The 16,402-nt window shown below is 27.8% G+C and overlaps 2 protein-coding genes across 2 annotated transcripts; both read right to left on the reverse strand.

Moving 5' to 3' along the window:
• Window positions 1–934: 934 nt before the first annotated feature.
• On the reverse strand, window positions 935–9,862 carry LOC100203295 (stress-induced-phosphoprotein 1). The gene is made up of 11 exons (XM_065804513.1): window positions 9,699–9,862; window positions 6,626–6,835; window positions 6,374–6,512; window positions 5,677–5,815; window positions 5,396–5,472; window positions 4,866–4,951; window positions 4,524–4,753; window positions 2,071–2,288; window positions 1,564–1,829; window positions 1,268–1,434; window positions 935–1,109 (listed from the first exon to the last, which is right to left on the reverse strand). Exons 1-11 carry the CDS (start codon window positions 9,708–9,710, stop codon window positions 1,037–1,039), a joined length of 1,617 nt encoding a protein of 538 aa, XP_065660585.1. The 5' UTR covers window positions 9,711–9,862; the 3' UTR covers window positions 935–1,036.
• Window positions 9,863–13,231: 3,369 nt separating this feature from the next.
• On the reverse strand, window positions 13,232–16,168 carry LOC136084495 (uncharacterized). The gene is made up of 7 exons (XM_065804514.1): window positions 15,938–16,168; window positions 15,665–15,769; window positions 14,638–15,073; window positions 14,441–14,490; window positions 14,012–14,202; window positions 13,660–13,829; window positions 13,232–13,407 (listed from the first exon to the last, which is right to left on the reverse strand). The coding sequence occupies exons 1-6, from the start codon at window positions 16,158–16,160 to the stop codon at window positions 13,788–13,790; spliced, it is 1,047 nt and encodes a 348-aa protein (XP_065660586.1). The 5' UTR covers window positions 16,161–16,168; the 3' UTR covers window positions 13,232–13,407; window positions 13,660–13,787.
• Between the last annotated feature and the right edge of the window lie 234 nt (window positions 16,169–16,402).

A 16,402-nucleotide genomic window follows, 5' to 3' on the forward strand; every position in this document is an offset into this window, starting at 1 on the left:
ACCAAGTGGTCTGCAATTACCTCAGCATATTTTTAGTGATCAGCTTTATCAAGAACAAAATGAAATAGATATCTGCCACCTGGTTCAGTAACTACAGAATAATGCTCTTCTTAAGAAGACCAGGAAAATACCAACCATCAACTTCCGTTAATACTTATGTATTATCTTTCCTGCCATCGAAAAAAATACAGGAAACCACATTATTTTCGAGATCTTTATTAAATTTATTATTTAATTCGATTGCTAAATTCTCTTACGCCCTTTTAACCTTGCTGTGATCAACTATCATCAATGCATCATTCTTTGCTATAATTTTTGCATTTATAAGTGCTGCTGTCGCTATTTCCGCGGTCGCTATACTAGCAAGTGCAATGTTTGTAATGTCCATTCTGTTGATTCTATTGTGTCAACTCCATCAATATAGTAATGTGCAAAACTTCCAACTTTGTCTCTCTGTGACTTGATAAAGTTGAGTTCTATAACAAGAATTTTATTTTCACGTACACACATACAATGTACACAATGTAATACAATGTGCAATGTACACACATACAATGTGCAAAAACACATACAATGTGCAAATTCGAAAATAAAGTCCGAAATAAATTTCGATCGTCGAAATACAAAGCAATTTGAATACATAAAAACCCAGAAAAATGTAGCGCCGCCTAATCTAATTTATTTTTAAAAGTATTACTCTATTTCATTTATGAAGTCCTACCATTATTTCACTATAAAATTTCTTTTTTTTGAAATTATTGGGTTTTAGTCGCCAATTTAACACACCCTAGTAAGTATATAAATGTTTGCCTGTCTGAAAGTTGGCAAAAATCAAAGACTAAAAAATCCAGGATCCGTCACTGGGCTTTTGTATCAAATTTAGATACCACTGATTATTAAATACTTGTATTTAAAAAATCAAATAGATACAGTATATGTACATAATTATTTAATTCTTATAAGTAATCACGTAAAAATTGAAATATTAAGTAGTAGTTACAATTTAATAGGAAACAGGAGTAAAAAAGAGAAATAATTAACGCATTTGTATAATTCCAGACTCGAGAAGTTTGGATATCTTTTCACGAATCAAAGGATTTTGTAAATGCCTAAAGTAACAAATTACGATAATATATAAATAAAATAAGAAATATATTAACACAAAACAAAAAAACAAGTTAACGAATAATATTAATTGAAGAACACCAAAATAAAATGCATTTCAATAATACAATAAAAAATTAAAATACAAAAATATTGAACTTACTCTTGGGCTGCTTGAGGATTCTCCTGCATCTGCTCTAAAATCATTCGCATTGCAGGATCTTTTAGGATATTTTGTACTTCTGGATCTTCCATTGCTTGCTTTCGCCGTTCTTCAGGCGTAAGTGTTGCGTTTTGTCGCATAACAGATATTATACCATCTTTAGCTTCCTAATTTAACAAACCAATTCAAAAAAATAATTAAACAAGAGAACAAAGGAATTCTTAATCATCGCAAGTTAAGCCGCGATTTGACAAACAAGTTTAAAAAATATTAGGTATAGTTAAAGGTGATCGTACCTGGCAATTCTCATCTAGTTCTAAAGCCTTCTCATATGCCTCTCTGGCTTTAGCTGTTTCCTTCATTAGCAATGCAATATTGCCTTTACGAAGGTATGCTTTAATAAACTTTGGATCTAGAACTAAACAAGTTTCTACATCTTTCAGCGCAAGTCCAAACTCAGCCAGTTTAGTGTAACAAGCAGCGCGATTGCTAAATACTCTAGCATCTTCAGGGTTGCGCTTCACAGATTCACTGTAAGCTTTAAGGGCTCCAGGATAATCACCTAAAAGCAGAAACTTCAATTTATCTCTATCAGCAATAGTGGCGGAGATCATAATTTGAAGATGTATAGAAAGTTGATAAATATATACAAACTAACACTAGATTAAATGATTGAAGAAAATTTAAAATAGCCATATAAAATATAAAATTTAATGTTATTATAAATAATATAATAAAAAAACAAATAATATAATAAATACAAAGTATTATTTAAATGATAAATCTTCAAAAGATTTATTGACCTTTTTTAAATAACTGATTTCCTAGTTCTCTGGCTTCTTCAGCTTTAACTGGATCACGATATTTTTTTTCTTCTTCTTCTTTAATAATCTTTTTAAGGTTTGTTAATTTTTTCTTGACTTCTTCATTGTGAGCTTCTGTTAATGACATTTCAAAATACTTAACAGCATTCGCATAATCTTTCATTTTCTGATAGGCAGAACCAATTCTTGCTAATGGTCTAGAAAGAATATTTCATTGCATTAAAATCATTAACATAGAAACATTGAAACAATAAAAACATTTTAAATGCAGTAGTTCTTGCATGAGAGGAGGAGAGTTCCCATAAGATTTTTGTCTCTAAAATTATACAATTTTTCAAAATTAAATTTAGTTTTATATTCTGACCCAAAAAGCACATACACATTTATGAGTGTTAGAAAATGTTTTTAAATGCAAGAGATTTCTACTAAATTCACTGAAATAATGTACAAACAAAAGGTGCAAAGGTAGTGCGTAGTACAAGAAAAAACTAATCATTTTAACGGGGGATGCATTTCCATGTATTAGTAAAGATTTGATTGTGTAAAGAAAATGTAAGAATTAAAGACTAATGTATGGTTATATGTATGAACCTTTGTGTAGCTAGAATGATAAGACCCTTTTTGTTTAATTAGAAGGATCATATGAACCTCTGAAACTGCTCCTTTGGTCCTATTATCGTTGCGAAAAAATTTATTTTAACCTCTTAGAAACAGCATCCCAACAGGCACATCTAGTTTCTTTTTTAGAATTAAAAACTATATAGACACACGTTTTTCACAATCCAGACGTAAACCAAAAATACATGTTTATTACAGGCAGTTTAACTCAAGATTAACACACTTTTTTTGAGGTTTTAAAGTCAAATTTAAATATTGCATGCTTTTATCAGTGGTTTTATGTTTCCGTAACAGTGAAACCATTTTTCAACTAGTGTTTATGGTAAATAGTAACAAATAATTTCACAGAATAAAAAATATTCTTGGCAAGTGTTGTTCTTTTTTCCCTTGAAGGTTTTAAACACACAACAGAAACCAAGCATACCTTTTTTTGAGTGGTGTCGGCTGGAATGCTAGTTCCCAAATATCACATTTTGAAAACAGAAAGCAATTTTTTATAACTATTGAATAAACATTACAATTTCAAACTTGTTTCAAAATTATTTATTGGAGGCTTTTAAACAACATATCCAAGAGTTGGTTCAGGTCAGCCTGACTGATCTGAACTAACTTTTCAGATTATAAAATTAAATAGGCTTTGGTAAAAAAGACATCACTGATTTGCTAATATTTAGAGAAATAGTCTTAAAAAAAGCAAATAAAAGTGTACTTATGACACTTGTGGATTACAAACATATTCAAAACATGTTTGCAAACCCGGGAATATGCAACGTTTGAATATTTTGACTGTTGTCTTTTAGAATATTTTAAATTATCTTTTGATGTCGTTAATGTGACGTTTATTCAGAAGAAATAAAGTCGTAAGTAAAAGCATTTAACCGCAATTGTAATAGATTTTAATAGATTTTTTATTAAAGAAACAGTTTGTTTAATAATTTTTTTTATTGTTTTTAAAAATTAGTTAAAAAAAATAAAGTGTTTTAAGTTTTATCTTAAGGAATTAAATATATAAATTATTTTTTGTCATAATAGTTATTATATATATAAATGTATACAAATATATATAAATGTCATAATAGTTATTATAAAAATAAAAAATATTTTTTGTCATAATAGTAAAAATGCACGATTTATTTTGATGTAAATATTTTATTAATAAGATATTTTGTTTATTGTTAATTCAATAACGCAAAGTTTTAATGACGTTCGTTTAATTTATGAAAATATGATCACGAATGTGTTATCGGCGAATGATAAATTATAAAAAAAAAAAACTCTTTAATGTTTAAAATCATTAAAAGGAGTTCACAAAATAAATAAGAAAAAATTTATTAACAGTGAATAAAATAACCAATAACCAACTGTAAAATTATAAGAAAATAATCAAATATTATTTTACGTTTTATGAAAAATATATTTTTTTCAAAATAAAATTTAGTTCATATTTGAACAAAATTAATAAAAATGATTTTTCAAATAGGAACTTAGATTTTATTTGTAACTTTTGTTATAGTGAAAGAAAAATATGTTTGTATGATTTTTAACGTGTTAATAAAATAACTTTAATTATAATGCGGTACTTGAAAAGACGCTAGTGACGCAATATAACTTATAACAATTCAAAATATATTTGCCGAGTTAAGTTACTTAAAAATGTGTTACGCGATTTCGTTACGCAGCGAAATCTCGTACACTAAGCCTGAATATATAAATTACTTGTTATAAAGTATATTGTGCAACTTTTTATAGTCATAACAACCACAAAACTAAAGTTCAGTTATAAAGTTATACAGATGTAATAAAATAATCTTTACTTAGCAATTAGAGCATAAGGAGCCCGATTTTGTCTTCCAACATCTACAGCCTTCAAACATAACTGAATGCATTCTTCATATTTTTCTTCTTCAAAAAAAACTGCAGCTTTGTTATTAAGATATAAAATATTAGTAGGTTCCAAATTAATAGCATTGTCATAATGAATGTGAGCAGTAACAAAGTCGCATTTCTTGTATGCATTATTACCAAGTTCTTTCTCACTATCTGCCTAATAATTAGAGAAAACTTCTTAAATAATAAAAAAATAGCCTAATTTACATTTAAGTGTAACAAATGTTCCCATAAACCTCTCACTGTTTTCATTTAAAAAAAAAAAAAACCTGGCGCTGAGTATCTGTACGTTTATCTTCAGGAGGCTTGGTAGTTTCTGTTTTTACTTTAGTTTCTTGTGGTTTTGGCTTGTTTTCTGAAGGAAAAAATGCATACACTTTATGAAAACATAAATTGGCAAGATAGGTGCACAGTACACCATTTACTCAGTAAAATTCATAAACTCTCAGGTGACAGATTTGCAGCTTTATTGTTGGTTAATTATGATTAATAATAAACTGAAATTTTAGAAAGAGAAAAAAACTTTAGAAAGAGAAAGATGACTCCTTTAGCCAAAATCAGTTTTGGCTTAAAAAGCAGTTTGAAATTGCATTAAGTTATTAAACTTGATACAAACTTAACTTAAACTTCCTTCTTAATGGATTTTTGAGTAGGCATATGTAGGTACATCTGCATGTTTAGAAATCACGAATCTTACTGAGTTTAAAGATGATTAAGGTTTAAGACTTAAATAATCACCCAACAATCTACATTAGTGTTTTAAACTAATTATGCATTATTATTAACAAAAAATAATTACCTGACTGTTGGGGAAAATCCATTTGTATTCCAAGTAAAATACTTAGTACTTGCATCACTCTCTGGTCTTTTGCAAACCTGTTATTGAAACAGAATATTAGAATAAACTAATTTGATTTCAATAATTTTATTCTTAAATGAAAGAAATCGTCCTTGTTAACTTTTTTGTTTATTTTGATAAAACTTGATTTGTCTCATTTTTTCACCATAATATTTAATAGAACTTTTTAAGATAATTAAAAAGTAGTCAAACTAAGTTTATTATAGAATAACATTACTCACATGCTTAATTTGGATGGATCAGATTTTAAAACTTGAAGCATTTGCAGAAAAGTTGGATCATTTAAATACTCTCTTGTTTTAGGATTCATCGCCAGCTTTGCTTCAAGGCTTGGATCTGCAAATGGATTATTCTGTCGACCTTAAAGGAACCAAGCAAGCATATAAACAGCATGTCAAAAGTTAGCTTAACTTATAAAACAAAAGATAGGGACCGCAAGTGTACAAGAAACTTTAGCATCTATCAAGTAAAAAAATATACATAAGAAATCTATTAGTACAATGTGTATAATTTATTGGCAAGGTTATTTATTCAAGTGCTACACATTGATCTAATTGGACATGTCAGCTGCCATGTTTCACAAGGGTTTTTCTATAAAACCATAACAATATAACTACTTCACATCAACAATTGCATCGTATTAAAATGATCATTAGTATATCCTAGAACATATTTCTTGTTATTTCTTAACAGGCTTTAGCCTCTTAAGAAATATGATAAAACTTTTTCAATTAGATTGTGGTAATACAAGAAAACAGAAAAGTTTTTTTTTCTATATGGTTAATGTAGGACTAAAATCCTAATCAAAGTCCATTTACTTATGATACAAAAGATTTTTAAGCTATCATATTTATCGAAGTTCAAAATTTAATCTTGTTTTATTGACTAAATTATACAAAGTTTAGAATTAAAACATACTCATTTTGTTATCTAGTTCTTGCATGGCTGTTTTTAATTGTGCATTATCAGGTTCATACTTAAGACCTTTCTCATAAGCTTCATATGCTTCCATATCTTGTCCAAGGTAACTGTATGCAGCACCTAGACGCGAGTAACCCTAGTAGAGAAGATAATTATAAAGCACCATAAGATGCATGTCAATTTATACTAAAATAATATTCAACTAATCTACATTAAAAAATAATAATAACTGCCAGTAATATAACCTACCTTTCCCCAATCAGGTTTGATTTCAACAGTTTTCTTTGCATCAGCCAACGCATTGTTGTAATCACCTTTCTTTGCATATGCTGCTGATCTGTTGCTGTAGAAAACATAATTTGAACTATCAAGCTCAATAGCCTTTGAGTAAAATGTGATAGCATCTTCTAAGTTACCATCCTGCAAGGCTTTGTTGCCTTTATCTTTGAACTCATTGGCCTTAAATTAACAGAAAAAAATTTATAATAAATATATACGGGTGCACAGGTTTATTCAAAAATGCCGATGTATAAGCAGGGGCTACTCTACACTGTTTTTGAAGGCCCCGACAGTATTTGGGAGGCAACCAAATTCAGAAATCAAGGACTTATTTTTACAGCAAACATTGCTTATTTTGCGATAAAATACCTACATACAGCAATGTTTCTACAAAATTTTCTTCTGGCAGGTACTGGCATGGGGCGCGCACTACCAAAATTATTTTAACTCTTTTTATAAAAATTTGTAAAGTTTTAACCTTCTCCAGTAAAAAAAACTGTAGTGCAGATATGCAGTATTTTCTTATGCTAATTTACGATATTTTGAACTATCCTCAACGATATAATAATTATTCATAATTTATTTGTTTGTTTTATAAGTTTAGATAAGTTTTATTAAAAAAAAAAAAACTTTTATTTAATAAAACTATTTTTATATTTTTAAATTTTGTTCTTCGATTCATTTTTTATTTTTGTTTATAACTTCATTCATAACAAGGATGGCAAGTTTATTCATAAGCTAATAAAATTGACTAATAAAAGTGTCAGTTGTTATCATGATTTTTTAGTCTAAACTTTAGCGCGATTATTATGTTTTATTAATTATCAAATCATGATTATTATGTTAAGTTTTAAAATATTACTTTTATTTTATTAACCATTTTTTAACAACCCGCTAAAAAAAAAAAAAGAAAGTAAAATTTTACTTTTTATTTTTTTATTTCTTTACTTTTAACCAACACCCACTGAGAAAAAAGTAAAATTTTTTTTAGCGAGTGATACTGATTTCTCATTAAATACAAACAAAAAGTTTTTTCTAGCGGGTCTTTTCTTTATGAAAGACAAATGCAATTAGAAACAGCTTGCAGATGGAAATATCATTCTTGTTATACAACTCTAATTTGTTTTGGATGATTCAAAATAATATGAAAAGATAATTAAATCTCTTTATTGGAGATTAAAACATATTTTATAGAAGTAGGTAATTATTGATTGTCCTACTTTGCTACTGCCTACATGAGGTCAGTAGTCTAAATATTTATGAAAAAAGACATAAAGAAAAAGTTTTATCTTAAAAAAGATTAGGCAACATATAATGATTTTCTGCATAAAATGAAAAAAACTTAAATGCTAATACATTTAAATTTAAGAGCTGTGCCATTGTGAATCATGGCACTTCTCTAAAGCAAGCACTAGTTTTCATCCAGGAGAGGAAGTAAAGAAAGAGAGAAAATACATCAAAGCACATCAAAGAAATATCATGGACTTTTAGAGATGTTTAATCTGATAATTAGCTAACTAAAAATGAAATAATTTGTGCATTTTTTTAAAGGTTTATTGAAGTTTCCTATTGTTATTTAGTTCTCTTCTTATAAATAAAATAAAATATAAAAAATTAAAAACAATTCAATATAAAAAATTAATTGATTATTACTTAATTACAAATTGACCCACAAAATTAAATTTTACTACTCTTCAAAGGTCAATGCGATGTAAACTGGCTGAATAACCAGGGCATAAGATTAACCTGGTTAACTTTATTCGACTGACTCAGGACTAATTATTGTTGTATTCCAAATCCAGATCTTGCATAAAAATATACAGACATTTCAAATTTAACAAATAAACTAAAGTAAACAAACCAATTTTTATTGTCAACTTGAACAAAATTTTGCAAATTGAAATACAAACATTTTAGAAAACATTTGTAGCAACTGTTCACTAACTGCACAAGTGCACTAATTTAGCTTAATTGCTTTGGCTAAAAAAAATGCTTATATTTGCTATAATATTTTAGTACTTACTAAGGCGGACCTGTAAACGACGCACCCCTACAAAGAACTAATAACCATGACTACTACTGTCCCAATTTTAGTACCAAAATTTCTATTAAATAATGTAAATTTCGTTGTGTCAATCTGTAATGGCTAGTCAAATTATGTACCATTAACTGTATCCATCACTTATGATTAATTGATTAATTACACTCTAATTAATTTAATTAATTATACTTGGTCAATAAAAAATCATTTTCAATATAACGTGTTTTGAACTTAAGTGGGTGCGCTGTTTAAAGGTTCACCCTTACTTAGACCTTTTTTATTTATTTGATAATAAATATTAGCAATTCAATATTGTTTTTTTTAAAACCATTATTATTAATTTATAGAGCTTTGTATTTAATAAAATTTTCTTTCCTTTGAAAAAATAATCATTTAGAATTAGAGATTGCAATTAATAAATTTAAATTTTGTCCAAACATAAGTTAATGCCAAAAAAAGCCCAGAAAAATTCTAAGAAATGCAATATAAATTAGAATGTGAAACTAAAGAAGTATTTTATTAATTATAATGAGCAATTTTCAAACTTGAAATTAGAGTTTTTTTCTTTGGTTTTGGAAGACTTGCATTCTTTTGTTTTGATTTTATTTGGTTTTGCTTCTTAATCATCAAGTCCTCATTAATAACCAGTTATAATAAGGGACTAGAAAAACCCCATTAGCGTTTATTATACCTATGGCACCTCGCAAAAAAAAACCTTATTTCTTTAAAAAAGAAAGTAAAAATAAATTTTTTCAGTTACACGTTGGAGTTAAACGACCATTAAAATGGACAACATGCTAGGAAAAAAATCAAGACTGAAAAATGGGTTCCTTAAATTAAAAAAGACGTTAACTCGCAAATAAACTATAAACTATCAAAGTAAAATAAAATAAATTACTAGGCATTAATTTTTTCACAATGAAAAACAAAAATTAACTTGGAAACTAGGAAGAAAGAAAACGTAGCTCTTAATTAACGCAAAGCTAAAAATTTTATACAAACCTTGTCTGACATTTTTTTGCTTTCTTTATTAGAATTTTATATTCACTGAAATACACTTCAGAAACACTTGTCGCAATTTACTTGTTTCACAACGTTAGACGATCCACGAGCTATAACGGTAGTATATATACGATTGATTGCTTACTCAGCTAAAAATTCATTTAATGAAAGTTTGATTTTTTTCCCGAAAATTCGAGAAACTAGTCGGCTCCGGCAAAATCAAATGAAGTTGTTAAACGTTTGAAAGTACACGTTTTTTATTGTAATATTACATCTGAATATATCAGTGGTTCCCAACCTTTTCTAACCCGTTCCCTAAATTACATATCATAAAATCTTCATATACGTTTGAAAGTACACGTTTTTTATTGTAATATTACATCTGAATATATCAGTGGTTCCCAACCTTTTCTAACCCGTTCCCTAAATTATATATCATAAAATCTTCATGGACCCCATTGCTTTTAAAAATATTTACAAGGTGAAAATTTTAATAATGTAACTTTTATTCATCAGGATAATATTTTGTTTAAGGTATTTTTGATCAGACTGTCTAGTGACAGTCTATTCAAAAATATGCCAGTCTATCAATGACACAAAAGTATTTTATCTTATATTTTTTAGTTAATATATGATACAAAAGCAGGTCAGTGGGGAATCTGGCACTGATTACCAGCAATTAATATCTGAAAATTCGGTTTTATTTAACACCTGCATTGATATCGAGTCTATTTCTTTTTTTAGTTTTAAGAGATGGCATAGCTAAAAACTCGGCTTCACACAAATGTGATGTTGAAAAAGGAATAAGGGCTTTAAATATATTTGATGAACACAATGGATATAAATTCCTCATTTTCGTCCAGAAGTTATCTAATGGTGTTATTTTGAAGTGACCCTTAGCCGTGGTATCATCCTTTAACTCTATAAATCCTTTTTGCGCTTCCTCTTTCATATTTTTTACATCACAAGAAAGTGTTGACTTACTGCTGAAAATGTTCTCATCTAGAATATAGTTACCCAACTCATTAATCAAATTATTTAGGTGAAAAACTATTTCTATCTTTATAATTTTGGGAAGCATGTTATTTCCAATTACGCTATTTAAATTTTGAAACATGATCAAATTTCCATTGTTAATTCTAGTCTTATACAGTTTGAACTTTTCAATAAATTCCTTCAGTAATGACATTAGCATTTTTGCCACAATATGACCCACAATGTTCACATGATAAGCCGTTGTTATTTCAAAATTGTCAAATTGAAATATTCTACCACTCCACTTTTCATTTTACATAAAAATTAGTTCACTTCTATTCTAAGCTTGAAAAATCATTCCAAAAATTTTCCAGCAGAAAAAAGTTGAGTGTTGACATCAAAGGATTTTATATGACCAATTTGACTAATTGATTAAATACAGCTTTCAAACTACTTGGTAAAGTTTTGGTTGCCAAAGCGTGTCTATGAATAAAACAGTGTATACCAACTACATTTGGAGCAATCTATTTTGCTCTAGTCTGCAATCCAGACTTCACAACCAGAGGCAATTTTACCCCCATCCCCCCCCCCCCCAAAGATTGTGAGTTTCACTCACACTATTTGTGAGGATATATCCATTTTAATTGTTTGTCATTGAAAAACTGTTTAAAAATTTCTATAATATTTTGTTATATAATATCATAACATATTGTTGTTTCAAGGATAGCAGAGAACAAAAATTCTTTCTTGAACTTGTAATTGCAAATATACCAAAAAAATACAATAAATTGTGCCATTGAACTTGCATCGGTGGTCTCATCCAACTGAATAGAAAAATTTGGTGATTCTTTAGTTTCAAGATTTTTTAGTTTTGTGGTCCACTTAAAAAGTTCTTATGGACCACCGGTTGGGAACAAAATATCTAGAGAAAATATGTAACAAAAAAAATTTTAAAACGTGTTTTTATGGTTTACGGTTCAAAACTCAAATTATTAAAATAGTTAAAAGTGTTTCAAGTTATTAATTGATTTAAGTTATTAATTGAAAGCCTAAAGTGAGTGAGAATTTGCCCAAGCTGATTCCTTTCATCCACAGTTCTTCTTTTTTTTATGATTTTTTAATTATTATTATTTTTTTTTTTTTTATTATTATTTATTTATTTTGCCGTTGATAAATATTACAAAAATTAAATTACAATAACAGAAAAATCCTGGCCGGAGCAAGAAGAAGACGGGTTGTCTTATCACCGAGCCCCGTCACACAAAAATTTACATGCACAATAAATGATAAAAGACAAAAAGACAGTATAAATTCAAAAACAAAAACAAATCAAATACTTCAGCAATAAAATAATTTGTTGCTAACAATCTTCCAGCAGAATAATTTTAAAAATAAAAAAGTAAAAACGACAGAAAATCATGAAAGTTATAAAAACACAAAAAAAAATGCGTTGTTAAATTAAAAAAAAAAAAAAGCAATATATCTAAACATAAGTATTTGGGCTGATTATTTAATATCATCAAAAATATGAACGAAAAAGACAACTTTATTTTCGTTATCTTTTATACTAATGGTTAGAAACCATTTTAATAAAAGCTAAAGAAAGTGATAAAGATTTAATTTATTTTCAAGCGATTCAGTCCAAACCTTTAAATTGTTTTCAAAAAAGGTATTTGAAATCTAATATATCGAATTCCACCCAGTAAGCACAAAGACGTTTAAAAGACGTCTAAAAGAGGTCTTTGAGGCGGTCTAAAAGGCGCACTTGTAGACGTCTAGATCATAAGGCTAAAAGACGTTTTTTTAAAGACGCCATTAAGACATCTTTATAAATACATCTTTTAAACGTCTTTGTAAAGACGCCTTTTAATTGTCTTTTCAAAGACGTCATTTAGCCTTATGATCTAGACGTCTACAAATGCGTCTTTTAGACTTTTCAAAACTGTGCCTTTTAAACGTCTTTTATACGTCTTCAGACGTGTTAAATACACGCTAAAGACGTATTTTATAAAGTCAATATTAAAAAATATCTGCAATAATATCTACATCACGAAGTTGATATATCAACTTCATGAGCTAGACATTATTGCAGATGTATTAAACGTCTAAACATAGACGTTTCACATTAAAAACCAGATTACTGAAAAGTACCTCAAAGCCAGAATACTGAAAGCATCACAACTTTAGGTAGATATATCTACCTAAAGTTGTGGTACTTTCAGTACTTTTAGATTACTGAAAGCATCACAACTTTAGGTAGATATATCTACCTAAAGTCGTGGTACTTTCAGTATTCTGGCTTTGAGGTACCCTTTAGTAATCTGGCTCTTGATCTGGCTTTTAATGTGAAACGTCTATGTTTAAAGTTTTATAAAGACTTCAGCCATCTAGATATATTTAGATGGCTGAAGTCTTTTTAGCTGAACAAATATTTGAAAATTTTGAAATTTATTTAAGTAGAAAGAAGGTGAATTTCAATCGAATTAAGAACTAAGCTCTTGAGGGAAATATTTAATAAATAAACACAGTTACATATGTATTAAAAACGAATGCAATTAAAGAAAGTTTGTTTTTCTCAAAAAGAAGTAAAAAGTAGATTTAATGCACTATTTGTCAGTATTTTGAATTTTTCGTCTATCGCCACTTTTTCTACCAGGAGCATTCTTTAATTTTACACTCGCTCTTTCACGAATTTCTGCTTCCCTAACTTGTGGGAAAATGGCAAAAACGCTTTCTAAAAACAAGTACGATTTAAATATTAAATAAAAATTTAAATATTCCAATTTCAACATAAATTTAATTTTTTTTTAAATCAAAATATTAACAAAACACAGAATGAAAATCAAAACATTAAGTTGACAGAATTTTGTCATAAAAATCAAGCACATAAATATACATAACCATAATTTATGAATAATTAAAAAACAATTAAATCAAAATATTTTCTTTTTTGATTAATTTTTTTTTATTTTGACAACTAAATTACCTTTTAATACTTGCTATATCAATTTATTTTCGATGCCAATCTTATGACCCGTCCCTTTCATGTTAAGTTTAGACTGAAGCTGAACAGAAAAAACTCGATCAATTATTTTTCGAATTGCGTCTTTACCGTCAACCTCCCTCCCCCCCCCCGACTTGTTTAAGATGCTCAATCTAAAATACACCCAGAAAAATGATCATAATTTTAGTTCTGCAAAGAAATAAATACATTAATTAAAAAAAAGAAGAATATATAGCAATACTAGACATACTAGTATCGAGTTAAATTCAAATGGCCTTAACATTTAAGTTGTTCAGTATTTTATCTTTAAGCATAAAAATAAGTTAAAGTATACTATTTTGGTCCGAAATACTGGTTCAACAAGGTTCTCTTCAAACTGCAAAAACTCATCTATATCAAGCAGTTGTTTTAATTCTTCCCGATTACTTTCACCCCGATTATTTATCTGCTTTCCCATAAATGTGTTCATGTCATTCATGAAAATCTTTACTTCTGCCATAAATTTCATTACTCCTTTTTGGAACTCTTAAAATATATATATATATATATATATATATATATATATATATATATATATATATATATAATCTAATATATATAATATATAATTTTTCTACAGTAAAATTTAATATAAATTTAATATCTTTAATATGAAAGCAATTCAATACATCTTCCATGATGAATACAATATTATTTAATGTGTTAATACAATATTTATTCAAAGTTTTTAGACAGATATTCAGCAAGTAGAACAAAAACTTACTTCCAGTCTCGATAGGATAACTGATGTTTTGCGAAGCATCTGTAAAATTCCTAAATATGACAAAACCATTCAGGATTAGTGTTAGGTTAGTCACTTTTAAAAATCCAAATTTAGCGTTACTTTAGCATAACGTTTTAAGAAAAAGTTTTCTCAGAAATGTTTTATATAATCTAAATTATTAAAAAAATTATTAAAACCCTTTTTCATTGAATGATTCTTCCAGTCTATTTGTAACATTTGATGACTGTTTGGATGATGACTTAGTTGGAGATTCGGAACTAGAAGAAATTGACCTTGAAGTTTGATAACGATGAGGAGATCTTTTCCAATTAGCTTTTTTACTTTGGCTATTGTCTTTTGTATTATACTGTCTGTAAGAAGATCTAGAGTTGTGAAGAGTAGGAGACTTAGAAGGGGATCGGCTATTGTGTGCTGCACTATTGTATCTGGAACGATGAATTGGAGATCTAGAACGGGATCGGCGTGTTGAATCATGACATCTAGATACATCCTCATAATTTTTTTTTGGTATTTTAATAGATTTTATTAGATCTACACTAGATTGGAATCTGTTAAAATCACAATCATCCATTTCATTGAACTCAGATATCTTTTCAGGTATAGGTGGAAGGCCTAAAGAGATTATAATATTATTACTATTAAGTTACGGAGCAGTTGTAATGGTTTACTAAACCTTAATTTGGAAAGGGAACTATACATTTTCCAAATAATTTTCCAACAATATATAATTATATTTGCACAATATAGTATTCTGTATATTTTTTCTATTACCATTATTCACCTCCCCAAGGCCGAATGGGTCACTTCAGGCGAGGAAACTACTCTTTTTTTTTGTATTTTATTGTCTTAACCCTTTACCTACGAACCTTGATGAACAAAGCAACTGCGCTGAGAAAATAAGTTGATACACATATATACATATACAGTTTAATGTCATTTAGGGGATCCCAATAGATAATTATATAAAAACTTTGTTTTGAAGTCACCCTAATGTTCCGTTTAAGTACGAAACTAACAAAAACATACACTTATTCAAAATCTAAGAAGATTTTTATCAGGATAATCTACAAAAAGTCAATTTTCTAACGGCTAAATAAATAATAACATAAGTGTATTCAATATGTACTATCATTACATTTGACCATTCAACTATACTTTACCATAAAAAATTGACACTTATATCCGTGCACAAGTCATAAATACCTTTTTTTTCTGTTATACATTTAAATATTTGTTCTTTTTTAATCTGTTCCATATCTTGATCTGAAGCTGATGTCAGATCATATCCTTTACAAACTTCAACATCATCTAAAGGTTAAATTAACTTTTAATTAAATTACATTTTAGTTTAAAGAATCTGTAACAGGCCTGTACAGTAAAAATTTTTTCATTAATGTGTTAATGCGCATGTATTAAAATGTTAGTTCAAATTATTTTTTACATAAACTATAAAAAGTAAAAAATGCAACAACATACCATGACAAACCTTTACTTTAATCAGTTCAAAAACTTTCCAGTGAGGACCAGGATCCATTTCTTCTTTTTCTGCACGACTAGCATTGATTTTAACTGTCCAAAAAACTTTTTGTCGTAATTCATCAATCCATTTGGATAAAACCACTTCTTCATGAACTTTTGTTCCTTCCCTCCATACTGCTCTTGACCATTTTGATTTTATTTTTTGTACATTGACAGACATTTCTTTCAACATATATATATATATATATATATATATATATATATATATATATATATATATATATATATATATATATATATATATATATATATATACACACACACACACATATGTATATATAACTAAACCAGTAACGTGTTGTAGTGCTAACCAAAGTATGCAATATGTATATATTTTGCATATTGATGTGTATATATATATATATATATATATATATATATATATATATATATATATATATA

The sequence above is a fragment of the Hydra vulgaris genome, chromosome 09 (assembly GCF_038396675.1).
Source record: "Hydra vulgaris chromosome 09, alternate assembly HydraT2T_AEP".
NCBI classification, from domain to species: domain Eukaryota; kingdom Metazoa; phylum Cnidaria; class Hydrozoa; order Anthoathecata; family Hydridae; genus Hydra; species Hydra vulgaris.

What these genes read in the sequence shown, in the direction of transcription:
- LOC100203295 (XM_065804513.1), bottom strand. An exon ending in TCAAACCTGATTGGGGAAAG is followed by an intron (nt 6,513 to 6,625) that starts GTAGGTTATATT and finishes CTTCTCTACTAG; the next exon opens with GGTTACTCGCGTCTAGGTGC. An exon ending in GTACAGATACTCAGCGCCAG is followed by an intron (nt 4,754 to 4,865) that starts GTTTTTTTTTTT and finishes TCTAATTATTAG; the next exon opens with GCAGATAGTGAGAAAGAACT.
- LOC136084495 (XM_065804514.1), bottom strand. Translation starts at nt 16,160, where the DNA reads ATGTCTGTCAATGTACAAAAAATAAAATCAAAATGGTCAAGAGCAGTA. An exon ending in TTATCCTATCGAGACTGGAA is followed by an intron (nt 14,203 to 14,440) that starts GTAAGTTTTTGT and finishes ATATATTTTAAG; the next exon opens with AGTTCCAAAAAGGAGTAATG. An exon ending in CAGTATTTCGGACCAAAATA is followed by an intron (nt 13,830 to 14,011) that starts GTATACTTTAAC and finishes GGTGTATTTTAG; the next exon opens with ATTGAGCATCTTAAACAAGT.